The following is an 18,563-nucleotide window of genomic DNA, read 5'->3' as shown; positions in this document are numbered from 1 at the left end:
ACACAAAATACCCATTTAATAGGTTGGCTTTTTCCTGGGCCTCAGTTGTCAGTTGCCCCATCTGGTTCAGCAGGGGTCCAATGTTGACCTTGCTTTTCCTCCGGCACCCCACATATCTGAAAAAGGACTTTTAATTGTCCTTGAGACTCCCCTCATTTCATTCTAGCCTCTTCACTGTCATTCTGCACACGTCAAGCCTGGAAATGAGACCATGAAGCTGTCCTGGGGAGGGTCCCTCACACTTTTTATGCACCCTGGAAATAGAGTTTGGGACATGCAGTAGGGAGGCACCCTTATGGCAGTTGTACTCCCTCAGTTCCTGATTTGGCATGTGTGGTGTGGAGCTTTGCTTCTCAGCAGTCACAAGGTCACAATCGCCAGCACCTTGCTAAATTCAAACTGCATGTTTTCCTCTTTGAGATGTGCATCTTTTGATCTTTGGTTTCATTAGACTTATATATTTCCAATATACTTTACTGATAGGGCTGTTTCTGTGTCACAAAGGGCACAACTGGAACATGTAATGAGCCCAAATGGAAAACATGTCAGAAGTTTTCTAAGCCACATCATAGAAGTTAATCTGACAAACTCAGTAAAACAGCACTTTGCAATATTGATCCTCATTATGTAGAAAACTTAGAATAGTGTTTATAGTTTAAAGCATAGTTAAGGCTTTGTGAAGCCCTTTTTCCTTATAGCAAATTGTTTTGAACAAATTGAGCTTTCTTTAAGGGTGTAATCAGAATATCTTGGAACCTAACAAATGACAAATGAGACTAAGTCTGTGTTGAATACCGAGAACTGAAATTAGCATTTGCGTTTTTATACACTAAAATCAAAGTGAAAAATAAAACACTCCCCCCCGCCCCTCCCAAAATCTATACTCTATGATATGGTCAATGCTGCCTATGTTGCCTGGTGCACTTAGCTTCTTATATTTAACTTGCCAAAAGGCTGAAATAGGCAACTGTAGTACAGCCACACTGAAAGTGGTTAAGAATGTTAAAAACCATTAGCTAATTTCTATTATTCATACCCTATCACAATTGTAGGGATCTTACAGGCCTGGAACACTGAAGTGCAAAGAGAAAGACAAAGGGGGAGAAGTCAGGGGAGAGAGTTAGAGAAAAGAAGGAGAATGTAGAAGTGTAGACCTACCGTTTAGTGCATTGGCTAGGTGTATTTAGATGTGCATCCCGCAATCGGTAAATTCCAAAGCAAAGCATATTGTATGTTTTCAACGCTTTACAAAACAGGTCTCCATAACAACCACCATCCTAGGAGAGACAAAAAAGAGGAAATTAAGCTTATATGCTGAGGACATTATTTCTAACTTTATCTGGTAACTTAATAAATGGAAAGATATAAATCTGGGAAACAGGAAATGCCTTTTATTTGAAATGGGAAACCTTGGGGACAGACTATGTACTATACAAATTAAGAAAAATATAATCTCTGCAAACTGCTGATTAAAAAAAATGACTTTTCAACTTCTTCTCCTCTTATTCCTACTTTTTCCCCAGGGGTCCTATTCTGAAAGTACCTGTATTTTTGAAGTCATCACCTTGACCCAAACCATCACAGTGGTGACAGTGCAGGAAGAAGCTTACAAAAGTCATAAGGTGTAGATGATAGGCATGATGGAGGGTGAAGAATGTATTTTCCAACTGTTAATATTTCTCAGTGGTTAACATGTTGAAAACATTGCTGGTATTTTCATAAGTAACCTGAGAGCGATTCAGGTTAGTTATCAATTTACTGTTAGGCCAGATATAAACCCTTGGTGCTTAAATGCAAAAGGGCAGGTCTAAGCCACCACCACTAACTGACACTCTCCAGGTGAGGTACTAGCATAGAGAAAGAGACATTATTTACCAGTCATCATTAGCATAGAGGAAGAGACATTATTTACCAGTAACTGGAGTGCTCCAAGAGGTCTTGTCCCATGGGCCAGATCTGGCCCGAGAAGGGATTTTGTCTGCTCTTCAGTGGTTCTGAAATGCCGGAGGCAGCCTGGGCTGTGGTGTGTGCAGCTGGTCCCACCACAAGGCTGGGGCAGCGCAGGATCCAGACTGAGCTTTCTGGCAGCCCCAGCTGCAGTGGCTCCTTTTGGCTGCCACTGCCAGTGTCACCGCTGCTGCCAGACCCACCCCGCTGACTGGGCACCATGGCCCATCCACCCTGAATCCACCACCAGGGGTGCTGGATGCAGAGCGTGGGCAAGATCTCCATGGAGACCAGCCAGGACCCATGCACATAGCAGGTAGATTGGATGCAGGTGGGTGAGAAGCAGAGTTCAGGGGTCAGCGGGGCCAGGGCCAGGCGTGGGATTGGGATCACAGGGCAATGACAGCGTGGGGCCAAGGTCTGGGGCAGAGCTACAATCAGAGGGCAGGCCATCCCAATCCCAGTCCAGCCCTGGCCCCAGCCCCGCCCACCTGTCCCACACCCAGACACTGCTCCCCATCTACTTGAAGCCCCATCTCTTCCACCCAGCCATGTGCCCTGCCCACGCAAGTCCCAGCTGGTCTCCATCAGCTGCATCAGCGCACGTGGCAGGGGCAATGGGAAGTGGATTGAGGCTCTACACTGGGCCCCAGCCCCACAGTGTCACCACCTAGTGATCCTGATCTCAGTCCTGGTCTTGGCCCCTCTGGAGTGGCAGGGGCTTAGCTGCATTTTCCCCCTGCCTGCGCTGGTCAGTCCCGAGCGGCACATGGCTCCGCTGCTGCTTCTGCTGGCGGGTGCCAACCCAGCCGGGCTCCTCCCATTCCCAGCAGCTTGTGGGAATCCAGCTTCAGCTGTGTGCTGCTCCAGATGGGACAGACCCACCTGGGTCGGCACCAGCCAGCAGAGGCAGTGGCAATGGAGACGTGTGCTGCTCGGGACTGACCAGCACAGGTAGGGGGAAAGTGCAGTTGAGCCCCTGCTGCTCTGGCTGGACTCATCCTGTCCTGAGCAGCACATGGCTACTCCTCTTCCCACACGTTGGCAACAGCAAGCAGCCGTGGTGCATGTGGGAACCTTGTCCCTTCCCCAGCCCTTCAGCAGCCATTAGGAAGCTGCTGAGGGGCTGGGGGACGGACAAGGGATGGGAACGAAAGTAAACAGTGTTTACTTTTGTTTCCTGTCGCAGCACCATGGGCCACAGAAAATGTCTTGGCGAGCCACATGTTGGACAAGCCTAACCTAGAGTATCCCCCAAGAAGACACTTGGAGAACTGAGTGTCACCAGTTCTGAATTTGGTAATTCAAATATGCTCTGAGGATCCTAAAAAGTGGACAGTGGCCCATGCTACAGTGTCATCCTAGTGCCCTTTTCTGAATCTGTTCTAGTTTACATAAATCATTTGGAAACACAGGTGACCAGAAGTGGGGTCTTATTAAAGTCTTGGATAGTAAGAGTAGTACTTCCTTTACTCTCTTTAAAAGCCCCACCTAATATGCCAGACAATTAATTTGTTCTTTTTTCCCCCACAGATGCACCATGGTGTGCTACACATGGGAAGTGCTACACATGCAGGTTTTGCAATGTTCGTGGTCACTCTAACAGTGAGTGATAAAACTGGTCTCTCTCTTCCTCCATCCCAAGAGCCTCTATCTTATTGAAATTATTCTTGAGTCCCCAAATCATGACTTTACACCTTGTACTGTTATATTTTATTGAATTTCTATTACTACACTCCATAACATTATCTCATTCTTCCTGTACAATAATCCAAAGCAAGTTAGATGGATAGAGGGAGGAGAAAAAGGCAGTGATCCCCAGAAGCTCGCCCCATCTGAAACCTTAATCCAGAGTCTCTCTGATTTGGTGGATTAAGCATAGACAGATGGCCCAGGTGAATCTATGAGGTAGAGGCAAGATGATCTTTCCTCAGAACTGTGTAAGGACTGACAGCCCTGAGGCTTGAATGCCCGTATTGGAATGGCCAAAAAATAATCCTAGGGTTACTGAGGAAGGAATGATGAGACCTGGAAGGGCTGGCTTGAGCCCCAGGTCTCTTCTGTAAGAGAACTCAGGCTGAATCATGTTTCTTCATCACGCAGGGAGGAAGATTCTTGCAGTCTACCCTCTATAAGATGACTGGAGTACTGGAAGTGGAAGTGACAGTAGAGCAGTTGTGTTGCCAGTGCCAGTGTATGATGCATGGCAAGGAGTGGAAGCTAGTTCCAGAAAGTTTGCTCAGTCTAAGAAAGAGAGAGGCAGCTGTGAGGACACTAGAATCAAAGATTAATCAGGATCATCATCTAAGTTCTTGGTTCCCTCTAGCTGGAACAAGCCTGAATGAGGGTTTTAAAAGTTCAACTGGAAGTAAGCATCAAGACTGCAGAGATGTTCTTTTTCAAAGGAGATGACACTGAGGAATGCCTAGGACTCAAAAGAGCCCAAAGGATAGGACTGGAACGATAGGGCACCTATACATATACTCCAGTGTGTTGAGGGCTGACCTAATTAAGCAGAGCTGCTTTAATTAAAATGCCTGCAGCATCTTGTGTATTCAATGTCCCACATTTCAAAACGGTGGTGGGGGCCCACTGTCCTTTTGAAATGTGGGATGCTGAATACATGAGACGCTGCAGCAATCTAGAGCGTTCTGATTAAAACACTCCAGCAGACTAGATAATCGAATCTGCTCCAACACGTTCTAATTAGCGTGCATCACAGTACTGTAGAAGTGCCCATAGTGCCAGAATTTCAGTGATCTTTAACAGGATCTGTGTGGGATCTGGAAATCTTGGATCAGAAGGAATTAAGTCTTTCTGATCCAAGTCCTTGTCCAGCCCTGAGTTGAGGACTGCCTTTGGATCCAGTCTCACGTGTGATTCACTACAGTTTCTCCAGTGCTGATGAGGTAGAAGGTCAAGACCTGCTTTCCCACTCTTCCCTATCCTGGGAGATAAAAAACCTGCATGTGTAGCACTTCTCAAACAATATGGGACTCTCCCAAAGAGTAAAGGTGTTGCGCGTGCAAGCAGGACATATGCAGGACACTGTCTTAGGATGGATGTAACTTGAGAGGTGGATGAAGCCATGATGGTGGTTTGCTGAGAGAACTCAAAAATAAAGGACAAAGCACAAGTTCTATCTTCTCCTTTGCCCAAAGGAAAGGAGGGGAGAGAGGTTGGAAAGGGATTACATAAGTGGAAAACAAATCCCCAGTGAAGTCAGAGAGATGACAAGATCATAAAGAGTACACTGTTTATTAAGCAAGCCAGAGAGAGAAAAAAAAAAGAAAGAAAAAAACGATAATGGAAAGTCTTCAAAAGAAAAATTAAAAAGAATCTGCAAGCCACATGCAAAACAAGATGACAAGACAGTGATTCATTTTGAGCCAAGGTGATTAGGCGAACTAATGAATGGGAGCATGTGATACCTTTTACATAATTGGTGCAGGGTACAATGAAAGTTGGACACTGGGTGTGCCATACACATATCTGTTGGCAACCTGAAATCTCTGAGCTCAAGCACTGATGGCACATGCACTTTGCAAAGACAATGTTTTGAAGGAAAAACAAGGCTGGATTCAGAAAAACTTCTCCATCCATTAGATCCACAATTAGCAAGTTTGCATGTCTATCATTCTTGGTAGGGGACTGAAAATATCAGGAAAGGGGGTTCTCATGTGACATTTAGCACATGTGGATTGTGGTAAGTCTGGAAACAAAGCACATTCTCCTTTCTTGCTACATTACCAGGCTTATGACAAAAGCCATAAGTCCAGGAGCACCATACAGTTTAAAAAAAAAAAAAAGGTAATTGGAAAAATAGAGTAACTGTTTTCCCTTGTGGCAAATAAACCTACCAAATGTCAACCAAGATTCAGGTTCAAGGCACCTTGAAAATGAGGATATGGGGCAAATTCTTCTCATACTTATATCAGCTCACCCATCCCTTTGGATGCGCTTTTTAACTTAGTCAGCCCCACTGTGGCATAGTTCTGGAAAATTTAGCAGACAGAGTGGGGAGACCCAGAAACTTCACCTTAGAGGCACTTTCCCTTTTTACTTCCAGCAGCACCTGGAGAGTGTAGGACTGTGGGTCCTGATAGAGCTTCTTCACCGGAGAAGGACAATTTTGATACCAGAAATGGCAAAGTATTGTTAGACCTGTTAAAAATGTTCAATGGGCTTTAGGTCTTTGAAGGGAAAGTTACAAAAAGGAAATGCTATCCTTACAGGCAAACATTTAAAAAAATCCTCTCACAGGAGACAAAATGATTATAGAATGGGGTGAGTACAGTGTTTATGCTGTAAATGATTAAAGCAAAGCCTCAACTTCACTTTTACTTTGTAGTCTTACCCCTAGGTCTGCAAAGGGCCCATCGTACAAAGCCAGCTGTGCAACTCGACACCTGTCCCTGTTTGCAAGCGTCTGAGGTGTGCTGTACCCTCCTCTCAGTGCGTTCTCCTCAGCGATCAGAGCTTCCAGCTCTGGTGTGGCTCCTCCTGTTACCAGTGTCCGTATCAGCGTGAGGATATTGTCATTGAAGTATGTCTGTGGAGATAAAATAAAGCTCTTTAGGCGAACACCATTACAGTCACAACGAAAGACATCCAAATTACAACTTTTCTGGGTTTCTGCTGTTTAAAGTTCTCAGCTGTCTCTTCACATAATTTTCTATAGAAAGTGAAAAGACAGCCGCCTCCAATTACTCTATTTTCTACTATCCCATTAGGCCTCAACACTACAGCGTGCCTTTTGAACACCAATTCAGTCTGATGTTTATTAAAGAACAAAAATTTGAATGATTTATGTTTCCTATAATTGGCATTAGTGGCAATGCACTGACCGCTTTCCCTCTCATCACCTTCATGTCTACTAAGTACAAGCTGGAGATGCGTCACTGTAACATGCAGACCACATGTCAGGCTTGCGCAGCCTAGATTGCCTTTTTAGGCTTGTCACTGATTCGTCTGGGAGATTCCTTTGTGCCACAAATGTCATTGCTTATTACCATGGCTGGACTCTAGCAGTCTAACCAATGCGTTGCACTAAACATCTTATTACGAGACTTGACAGCATGCAGACATAAGCACGTATCAATTAAACATTTTGAGTTCATTCCAGATAAATGTATGATGAGTCTGGGATCCTGGTGGTCCTTTTAAAAAACTCTAGGGTATAGGGTTAATGTGGTTTATTAGAGAAGATTTACTCCACGCTGACATTTTGCCAGCCTCCAAAGTGTCACTGGTCTGTCAGGCAAACAATGGGCTTCTAAAATATTAATTCGATGCCAGACATATAACTCTCAAGTTCATTGAAAAGAAGTAGACTGCTCTAGTTCAAATACATCTGGTTAAATAACTGCAATAGACAATGATGCATATCCCACAATACGGACCATTTCACAAAATGCACAAAAGTAGAGACCACCAAAAGAGCAGGTATTATGACTGCCAACCCTATTAATTTTTTATATTTTCTGAAGCTGTGCAAACCATGTTGTGAGACAGATTAAAATTCTATACAAGACTGGAGAGCAAAAGCTTGCTTTCCTTTCTTTCTGACCCTTGGCTTCAACCACTGGAGTTAACTAGGCCATACCAAAATTATATCTGCATTAACAGTGCACTCTCAAACAACTGTTACAAGCCAGAATGTTCAATGCCCCTGATAGAACTTGCTGGCAATAAGTGCATTTGACACAGGGGGAACTGAGGCATGGGAATAAAGCAACTTGCCCAACATCAGAAAGCAAGGCTGGTTCCCTCTCATTACCTTGACTTCTCTTGTTGAATGTCATTTTAGTTTCATTGTTCATTTGTTATGGCAATCATGCAGAAAGGGGGAAAAGCTTTTAATTAACTGTGAATGTTTTTATTATTACAAGTTTTGCTTCCATGACTTCAAGGTCTACTGTTTTACATCCTTCTAAATTAAAAAAAAAAATCTAGATAAATACAATCAATCTAGTGACAGAATTTATCTGTCTAGTAGAAGGAATCATATTCACCACAGAATTGCTGTTTTGATCGTTACATACACAAATATTTCTACTGCAGTTTCAGCATGCTCAAAATTTGCTTTTTTAAAAGTTTTCTTTTCAACTACATGTACTTGTGTACCCAGTGGATCAGAACTGTCCCAAGATTCAGGGCATTTAATAATGTCAATAATGTTATGGGAGGATGTATATAACAAAGCATTCAAAGGGCAGCCATGACAAGGAAGGGGAGGTATTTGGTTTATGATCTTTTTCAAGGGAGTACAATTATGAATCATCAGAAGCAAAAGACAACAAAGTATCCAGGCTACTGGGTGATGCTTGACCCAGGGGAGAAATCAAGCTACTGGTATTAGTATTATAAGGAAAATGGTTGAAGCCCCATTATTTTAGTTTAGTGGCTCTTAGTCTGCATCCCTCACTAGACTCAAAGCACCATTTCTAAAAATGCCAGTTCTTAGTTTCCCCCCCAAAATCGTGATTATAAGTAAAAGTGCAATTCTGTTGTTAAGAACTAAAGACCACAACAGGTCAGAATGCTTATACCACTTGTTTGAAATATCTGGTTTATCTTGCAAATCATGTTTACACAACTAGTAGTTATAACATTGCGGGGTAGCCTGTGGCAACCCAGGGTGCTGCACCACTGTGTCTGAGAACCATTGTTTTAGACATTTAAAGCTAGACTGGATAAAGCACCAGACTATCTAGTGTATGAAACAGCTCCTCCTTGGCTGGGGTAGAAAATGAATTAGGTGACTTACAGCAATAGGGATTTATCAGCAGACACTTCTTTGTTTCTGCCTTTGCTTTGTGTATCACTGTGGTTTTTTCATAGGGGACGGAAAGATTAGCGTAATACCAGTTAGAATAAATGTAAATGAGAAGTGGATCTATTATGATTCAGTTGAGTAATATCACCAGTACCAAACCAGTATGAGAAAAAAGACAGCCTGGCCTTTGCCAAGATTTCCCACTGACCTTCCCTCTTTCAGTTACTTACCCACACTGATATCAGTGAGCTAGGGAATCATGTTCAACCCCTGCCAATACACCACTTTTTCCACTGTGGGAATTCTTTAGAAGCATCCGTTTAGAGTTTAAATTTCTTTCTAGGCCTGTGTCAGTTATTTGCAAGTTTAACGACACAATCAACCCAATTGGCTCTCGTACATAAAGCAAATGATCTCTCTCAGGCACGAAGTCCAGAGATACTAAGCCAAGGTTTACACTGATGTAGAAGTGAATGCAGTTGCAGAAGCACCATCCTGTCAGCGAGTCTGTGAGCATGCAGGTCAGTACATTCTGTAGAGCAATCTAGGTACACGCAATCTAGATAACTGTGTATTGTTATATTTTGAATATTTTTTCTTACAATATATATACATATGTATCCATTGGCTAGCCTTTTATTTACAGTTCATTGTTCCCTTTTTCCCCCATCTGGTAATATTTACCAGTATTGATTGGTACTAGTCTCTCTTTTATATTCTATATTTCTCTTATTTCCAATCAATAACATATTGGAGCATTACACAAAGACCATGGACAGTTTTACTGGTACATGCTCCCAAGCTTGTTTATAATCTTATTAAAGCAGGCATGAGAAATATTCTGTTACTCTAAGTAAGACCACAAGATGCCTTAAGCTTGGCAAAATGACTTGTTTCATAGGCCTTTTAGCCAGGGAGTTATGGCAAAAAGAGAAAAGCTGGGTCTTTTTTCAGGTCAGCTTTTTAGTGGAAATTATTAGGTAGTCACCTCTCAACTCTATACCTCCTATAATGTAGCATTATAGCTATGATTGATGGAATCCAAGGCCTAGGACATACATTACTATCATTTTGCCAATGCACAATTATTCTCTATTGTAAATTTACTTGTGCATAACCAGAGAATTCACCACTGGAAACCTTAGCTGAGACTTCAACATTCATTTCACTCAAGAATTCATATGAAAACTGTGAGGTGGAAGTGAAGGTAAAAACAGAGAAAGAGAGAGGCACCTGTCACAAAATCATTAACACAAAAATGTATCAAATTAAGACACAAGAGCAGCATTCATACGTGCTTGGACGTTTGTTTCCCAGGGACAAGAAGCAGTGGCACACCTTGTGCTGCTGCTACTTGTCCCTGGGGGACACCCATGCCATGCACACTCTGGCACATAGTATGTTACCCTGGGTGGGGTAGGAGAGGGTCTGGGCCCAGTAGCCTTACTTGGGGCCCTGGGGCCTCCTAGGGCTGTAGCAACAGCAATCCTGCCACTTGGAGCCTGGTCAGCCAGGCTCCGGTTTTGGGTGGCATGAGCTGCCACCACATGCACGACTCTGGTTATGTTTTGCGCAGGTTTTCTTGACTACATCATTAGTACAATATAAACCGATCTAATGTGCCCCTACCTCCCTGCTCCATGATGCTACCTTGCAGCATGAAAAACAACTGAAGGTGCAGTATGTAGTGCTGCAAACATACTGCCTGGCTGCGCTCATCTGGACACAGCCAAGAGGCCCTCATCTGACCTCAGCCACAGAGGTGCAAACCAGGAGGTGTGGCAGCCTTACACTTACATAAACAAGAGGGGAGCCAGGCGTGCTGTCAATGGAAAAAAAATGCTGTTGCAAGAGAATGGTCTCCCACTGACAGACAAATGTCAAGGCAAAATTAAGACATTTATTTGCAAAGCAGGACACATTTATCTTGGAACAATGGCTCTATTTGGGTTTCACACCAAGAGAGTGATGTGGATGTCATCATTCCATCGGATGCATGAGTGGAACTGAGTGACAGTTTCTGTTCATGCTGCCATCCCTGAATGCAAACAATCTGCTTTTGCAAATGGACTGCTCTTGTACTGCCACCAATGGGAAAATGCCTTATCCTAAATATGAGACAGAATGATAGATTTTCCTCAAGAGGGAAATTTTGGATGGGTTAAAGGTATTCAATACTCATCAGGAAAAGACTGATTCTCCATGTTCTCTAGTTCCATGAAAATTAGTTCCTCCTCCATCAAATTTTGCCTCACATAACAGTGGGAGAGTGCTCAGCACTTCAGTGGATCAGGTTTGAAATTAAGGTAAAAATGGCCAAATTAAACCATCCATTTCCTTTAGAAGAGCAATGCTCTAAAATTAATGTGAGTGCTCTTTTAGTGGCTCTGTGGGAGGGTACATGTCCTGGATATGCCAGTACTTGTCAAAAAACATTCTGCTGAATGTTTTTAGAAAGGTGCTGTAGCACTTAATGTAACATGCTACTTTTCAGTAACAACAGCAAAGACCTTTTGTTTATTGCAAAATCCCTTCTTGTTGCTTCCACAAACTACACACGCACTGAGATATTAGTACAGAATCATTAAAAATTATGACCAGTATAAGAACATTTACTGGTTATAATGCTACATCAGATAAACGGAAATGCATCATAACCAGCGAAAACATGGGCCTGTGACAAAATCTATCCTAGATATCTGATCTAGCAGTGCCACCTAGCTCAAAGAGCTGAATTCCATGGCAGCTCTTTAACAGTGTATGTTTTGGGGCTGCTTTTCAGTTTGTTCAACCATTTTTTAAAGTATAATTACCAGAGCGCTTATGTTTCGCCGTTAGTGCTGTCAAGTCTTTTAAACTAATTGGTCTTTAACAGAAAATTTAACTGAAAATTAACACATCTCTTAATAACATCACTTTAACTTTAATGGCACTCTGTCTTTCATTTATAATTACACTAAAATTGTCATTTTCCATGTCATATCTGCCATTTTTTACATTTGCAAGTTTTCTTGATTTTTTCTGTGAAAGAAAAAAATCCAAATTCTACAATAGTTACATAATATCCTTTTCAGCATGATTTACCTTTCTGGTTTTTCCTTACATGATGCAGTCCATTAATGGAATCACATTTGTTTCAGGTGAATGCATATCCAAAGATGGAGAATGATCAAGCTAATATTGCTAACCCAGAGGAGACCCTTAGGATAGGGTGCAAAGGAGAAACAAAACAATGGTTTATATTGTACTACATTTTTAAAGTACCTCCCAACTCTTTGAGTGTTAGTGTGAATCCTCTGGGAAAGGGGATGTTTTTACTGCTTGCTATCCTTTAAAACATTAAATCACAATTAAAAAAAGCTCTTGTGTTTCACAATGTCCATCTGCTAAATGGAAACATTTCCTGTTCTGCAGAAATGAGACTGTAGAGGACTAAAGGGTTCTACTGACAAATTGCCTTCTATTGCTTCCACCTGTTCAGTGTTTCTGTTTACAGAATGGAGAAATGAATGATGTAGACAGAATTACAAATAAAATAAAGTAAGTAGGTAGGTAGGTAGGTAACCAGTAGGAAGGAAGGAAGGCTATTTAAACATAGGTCAAGAGATACCAGAATATTTAAAGTTAAATCTCATTATCTGGTTCTGAAGAAAAAACATTTGTAATACAATTCCCTGTAGATCCCCCAAATCACTGGGAAGGGAACACAGGGCATGTCCACATGTACAATTAATGTGCCTGAATTTTCTGTGAAAGTGCAAGATTTTTTCATCAAAGCGCAAGTGTAGACTACACGTACTCCCCTGTCAGGACCAATGGGTGCCTCCAGATAAGCATGGATGTTTGGTTCCCCAGGGACAGGGAGCAGCGTGCATCTTGCACTGTAGCTACTTGTCCCTGGGGAATGTCTGTGCCACATGAGCTTTGGCGCATGGCAAGTTACCCTGGAGGTAGTAGGGGAGCCTGTGGACAGCACAGTGTTGCCCCCAGCAGCCTTATCTGGGGTCCTGAGAGCCTCCTGGGGCTGCAGCCATGGCAATCCTGTCGGGTGAAGCCTGGCTGGCAGCCACAGCATGGCTCTGGGTGGCCCAGCTCCACTTTTCAGCAGCATGCACTGTTCCAGGGGGTTTTTTCCATGGGTTTTTTTGACCCCTGGATATCCAGGGGTCAATAAAACCCATGGAAAAAAAACCCAGACCAGCACATGCTTGGGCAGCACACCCTTGCAGTATGGAGAATGTCTGACTCTACAGTGTATGGTGCTGCAGGCATGTTTGTGATGCCACATACCACACAGCCACACATCTGGATGCACCCAATGGTATCAGTTCAGTCCAGGGCAGCTTTTGCCCCCCTACTCTGCTCTACTCCCCTGCAGCAGCCAGGGGGAGCTCCAGGATCCCCTGGGTGCCAGTCAAAGGCTGACTGGGGCACCAGGGCCAGGCCTGCGCTTCAGGGAACAGTGGGGAGCTGCCTGGGAGCAGTGGACAGCTCCTAGCCCCACAGAGCTCAGGACTGCAGCCACGCTTGGGTTGATGCCCTATGTCCAAGCATGCGGGTAAGCAGCACTGAGACCGGGGGGGATGGGACAAGGAATGCAAGCAAGAAGCAGCACCAGTCCCCAGCTTTGCTTTCTCTTCACATCTCCCTCTCAGTCCTTGCCCTGCTTCCCACCTGTGTCTCCCCAACCCAGTCCCAACTCTGCTTCCCCTGCCACATCTTCCCCCAGTCCTGGCACTGCTCAGCTCCTGGCTTCCCCCCAGGGATGGGTGGGGAGCAGAAGTGGGAGCTGACTGGGGCATGCACTGACAGGGGAAGTCTTAGTCCCCTCAGCCCTGCTGCTTCCTGTGCAGTAGGGGTGTGCAAAACATGCCGTATTCAATTTGAATTTGGATTCGACCTGAATCCGGGACAGTGATTCAATTTGTTGATTCAGATCACTGTCCTGAATCGATTCAGCCAAATCTGAATCTGAAGATTCAATGTTGGTTCGGAGAATCAGTGATTTGGCCATAGACAGTTTTAAATGTTCTTCTACATACTTTGAGGTATCAGGTGCAGCTCGTGAACACTGCGATGGTGGGGTGGGGCAGATGGAGTATCCCACACAAGTACAGAGGGATTGTGGGGGGACCCCGGATGGCCCCCCAGACCCAGGATGCACCAGTCACTAAGCCAGGGAGCAGGAGAGCGGATCCCCTGTGCGCACTTCGGCAGACCCAGAAGTCAACCAGAAGTGCTTCTGGTCCAATTCTTGGTCCACTGCCAAGCATGCTCCCATGGGATGCTCCATCTGCCTCAGCATTCACAAGCCACCTGGTGCCTCGAGGTATGTAGAAGAAACATTTAAAGCTGTGTCTATGTCCATATTATCAAATCTTTCGGAATCTCTCCAAATCAATTTGGATGGTTCCAATTCAATTTGGAGAGATTAAAGGGTCTCCTGATTCAGTTTGGATTTGGAGATTTGGCTGCCGAATTGGGCCAAATCTCCACCGAATCAAATCAGTGACTGAAGCTTCGCACAGCCCTACTGTGCAGTACACTCCCAGTCAGCTCCCACATCCCGCCCATGCCTGGGGCCAGAAGCTGAGCAGTCCCAGAGCTGTGGGCAGCTTCCCCCCACCCCAACCCGAGCCCCTCCCTCCTCCTGTGGCCCTCTGCTGTCTAGGCTGACCAGAACCAAATTGCACCTGGTCAGCATCTACACATGCGCTACTGCGCAGTACCTAATGCACCATCAATCTATTATCTGTATTTGTTGCAAATGATGCATTAGCCAAATTTACTAAGCAGTAAGTGCTGTGCTTGTGTAGAGGCTGTCACTTTACTGCACATTAGATTAGTTTAATGTGCAGTAACGCTTCTCGTGTAGACACAGCCACACAGGAATAGAAGCATCATATTGAAAGAACCTCAGATTGTGACAAAAGCGCTGGAAATTTTTTATGGCAGCTCTTGAAGAATCATGTTAAAGAAGAATCCCTGAAACTCACTGCACAGCCATAAAGGTCATAGAGATGAGGCTTGCTGGAGTAAGTGGCAGTTCATCATCTGGAAAATGGTTTGGCCAAGAGGTATAGAAGAAAGTCAACTTTTTCAAAGACAATTAAAAATCCCTGGTTTTCAGCTGGATAGGCCACTGCAGAAGGACCATGAGTTTTAGGAGGGAGCACTTTTTAAAGTCAGGTCCCTCTCCAGTATCTTAAGCTTTATTATATTTTACAATTGTAGGGTGATTAAGCTTAGGGTGAGAAGAGGCTTAGCTTTCATCAACACCTTTGTGACAAAGAGAGAGTCTATATACTCTTTGTCACACACACACAGACACACACACAGATCAATTTGTAGATGTTGAAGAAAAATGCCAAAATATATTCCAGAGGCACAGTAAAAATTAGGTTCCTTGGTTTAAGAATAGACATGTCCCAGATGACAATCTAAACCAGGTGAAGTGCACACAGCAGTTTGGTTTTACATAGCATATTAATAATACACTGTTGGTAGGGAGTACTGCTACCCAGCTATACTAAAGAGAATTAAGCCTGCTTGCTCATTCAGGGGTGCTACCATTAAACACATTTATATAGTAGTAACTTATATTAATTTATCATTTCATTGTACCCAGGGTTTGTAATCCTGGGAGTTTCATTATACTCAGTTGACAACAGAGGGTGGAATTTAATTCTAAAAGCAATGTACTGAGTCAGGTACAGTGGACCTAATCAAGAAATCCTTACTCATCTCAAAGTGAGTTGGTATGTATCAGTGTAGCACAATGGATTTCTCTCTTGCAGAATTCCTAGGGAACAAGAAGCATGAAAGCATGACTTACATCAGTTCTGCAACACTGTTGGATCTGTTGTGATTAATTCTCCAGGATCAGTTGGAGGGAAGGCAGAAGAAGCAGAACTCACAACAGTTGCCTACTGTCAGGAAGGCTAGGTATTGCAGGGTCTATGGAGTAGGTATTGTGGGAAATAATCCCCTCTTTGAAAAGATTGCAGGAAAAATGCCTTTTCCCTTATACCATCTCAAGAGGCATACGGGAGAAAACGAATGGAAGATGCTGAACATTTTACACCAACTAGGAAGCAGAAGAACCTCCTAGGAATAGAAAAGGTGGCAAACCTGCCTCTCATAAACAAAGTGCTGGGAGAAGGAAACAGCATAGATATGGAATAGTGAACTAGTACATAATTCCAATGGGGTGAACTGCTGGCTCCTTTTTCATCTTAATTAGCATATTTTTTCAATAACAAAATATTCTCCCTTGGGCATTGCAAAGACTTCCTGAGCTTCACACCATGCTTTAGTTGCTCACTTAACAGTGAAAGTAATCTTGAAAAGAGTGTCTGCCGAAGTAAGAAGCTATAGAACAAGATAGAATGTTGGTACATAAATGCTTCATTAGCAAAATGGTCATTTCTATTTAGTGGACATGTTTATGTGAGATGCTGACTGTGCAGTAGCTGAATAATACTGCATGTTACAGCACTAACAGTGCTAATATGCTACTGTGTAGTATTATTAAGCTACTGTGCAGTAGCATCACTTAAAAGGTGTTTGCCAGCACTACTGTGCAGTAGTTCCAGTTACTGTGCATTTATTTAGTACTTGATTATACAAGTACTAAAAAAATGTGCAGTAACCACTGCACAGTAGTGTCTCATGTAGACACAGCTACTGAGAAGTAAACTAACATGGTAGTAGGACATTCTTCTGAGCTGGGTTTTCTGAGCATAAACATATGACTGTGTGTCACAGGAAAGCCTTGGGAGAAAAAGAAGGATTAGACTTTCAGTGACTGACAGTAACAGTAAGAGTTGAGTTATGGGGTGCTCTTTGGAGAGTTATGCCTAATTACCTGCTTACCTGGCTAATTTAGGAAGAAAGCAACAGGAAAAAAAATCCTCTCCCTCACACCCCTCCAAGAAAAGGCAACAAAATTTAAACCTAAGTATTGTTGGAAAATGACTTGCTGAGTGGGAAGGCCACTTTTTAACTCCTATGGGCTAGAAAACTCTTGATCTTTCCTATCATGATCTATTTTAATTATAAGAGACGCATAATAACTGCCTAATCCTAACACCCAAATAGGCAATCTATTGTTAGCTTTCTTCAGGCATAACTCATGGGTCTTTTTCAGTTAACCGCTTTCAATATGCTGATTTTAAATCTTCACAATCAATTGGCTCCAAGATAAACAGCCTTTACTCACCAATACTATGATAAGCAAAAGGATGAAGTTTGAATTTTGTCTGAATGCTTATTGGCACTTTCCAAACTTGTTGGCTAGCGACAGACATTCAAAAAGCCTGAGCCTGAATTGATTCAATCTTTGCAGATTTAGTCTAACCTGGCTAGGCTAAACCAGTTTGTAACTGAACAGACATCCCCTCTGAATGCAGGTACATGCCTGCAGTGGCTCAGGCTAGAAGCTGGGGGGCACTAGAGCAGCCCTCCTTCCCCTTCCTTTCCCTACCCTTCCACAGTGCTGAGCTGCAGAGAGTGTGGCCAGGCCCTGGCAGGATGCTCTGATTAGGGGGGGGTTCCACCCCACCACCCCACCCACCCGGCGACCAGCCCAGCAGGTAATTGATAACACAGTGTTTATCACCTCATTAAGAAAACAACTGAGGACCATTACCAGCTACCTGTTGATTTTGCCTGTGTCCCATCTGCCGCAGCACAGACCATAGCCAGTATGTGGCCTGCTAGCTACTGCTGTGTGTCTGTGTAAGGCAGAGGGGATAGTGGAATCCCTTCTTAGAGGGGCAGAGTGAGAGGGGAAGCAGAAGCCAGGCAGATGCCTGCAGTCTTTTCCAAGTTCCAGCCAGAGAGCAGAGGGGAGGGGCCAGCCTTGCTGTGGAGCAGAGAGCCCTGCTCAGCCCAAAGAGCATGCTGGGGGAGTCTGATTTAACTTGAACCAGCAAGGGGTCTGGGACAGACATTGCATAAACTGGTTTGAACCAAATCAGTTAAGTCTGGTACTACATTCAACCAGGTTTATCTTAAAGCAGTTTCAGCCATTTTGAAACTGGTTTATGTGCACTGAACTTACATTTTGTTACAGGTTTTTAAACTGGTTTACGTGCACCGAATACCTGTTCTGTTACAGGTTTAAACCAGTTTCTGATCACTTAAATTAGTTTATGTGTAATGTCTGTCCTTAGCCGTTATGTCTGCCAAACCTGACTGACAACTCACAACGATAGAGTGTCTTGTGGGTTTACTGATATTCATAGCACCTATGGGAATGAAATACAGTGAGATATTTTTTACCTGGGTTTCCAGTTGTGACTGGAACATTTAGAAGACTGGTAGAGAATAGAGATGAACAAAAGACAAAAATAAACATGAAATAATGGTGAGTTCAACTTTTTTGGAATGACCAAAAGCTTCTTTTGACTCAGATGAGAGTTAGAATTTGCTCCAAAAAAAAAATCAATCAGGTAACCTATCTCTAATACAAGTTAGAAATTAAGCTGACTGATCTCTGATGTCATGGAAGCAAAATTCCTTGGAGAACTCTGGAAGTTTCCATTCATACTTATAATAGACCCACAACCAGCCCCCAAATTTGAAGCTGCAGATCTTGACATGAACAAACTTTTTACCCTACAGCACAGATTTTGTGTGAACAACCAACACATTGGTCATACTAATACCATTTCATTTTAGTTCATTTTATGTACACAACTGCTTTTCATGTGCATACACTATGGATGTTTATAGACATGCTCTGGGAGGCGGGGGGGTGCGCTTTAATTAGTGAGTTGTGCTAATTAGGAAGGTACTCAGAGCCCAGGGGGTAGCTAGTATGGGGGTCCAGGAA

General features: G+C 43.4%; 1 protein-coding gene across 4 annotated transcripts in view; it reads right to left on the bottom strand.

Moving 5' to 3' along the window:
- KCNMA1 (potassium calcium-activated channel subfamily M alpha 1) overlaps window positions 1–18,563 on the bottom strand; it is a 1,434,006-nt gene that overhangs the window by 76,279 nt on the left and 1,339,164 nt on the right. For all 4 annotated transcript variants that reach the window (XM_019502361.1, XM_019502362.1, XM_019502363.1 and 1 more), the window contains 2 exons: window positions 6,305–6,499; window positions 1,159–1,277 (listed from right to left, as the gene is read on the bottom strand). In XM_019502361.1, the coding sequence (XP_019357906.1) occupies window positions 1,159–1,277; window positions 6,305–6,499 (314 nt within the window). The remainder of the gene's footprint in view (window positions 1–1,158; window positions 1,278–6,304; window positions 6,500–18,563) is intronic.

Source organism: Gavialis gangeticus, unplaced genomic scaffold, assembly GCF_001723915.1.
Source record: "Gavialis gangeticus isolate Ggan-Ray unplaced genomic scaffold, GavGan_comp1, whole genome shotgun sequence".
NCBI lineage: Eukaryota > Metazoa > Chordata > Crocodylia > Gavialidae > Gavialis > Gavialis gangeticus.
This window is presented reverse-complemented; position numbering and strand designations above follow the sequence as displayed.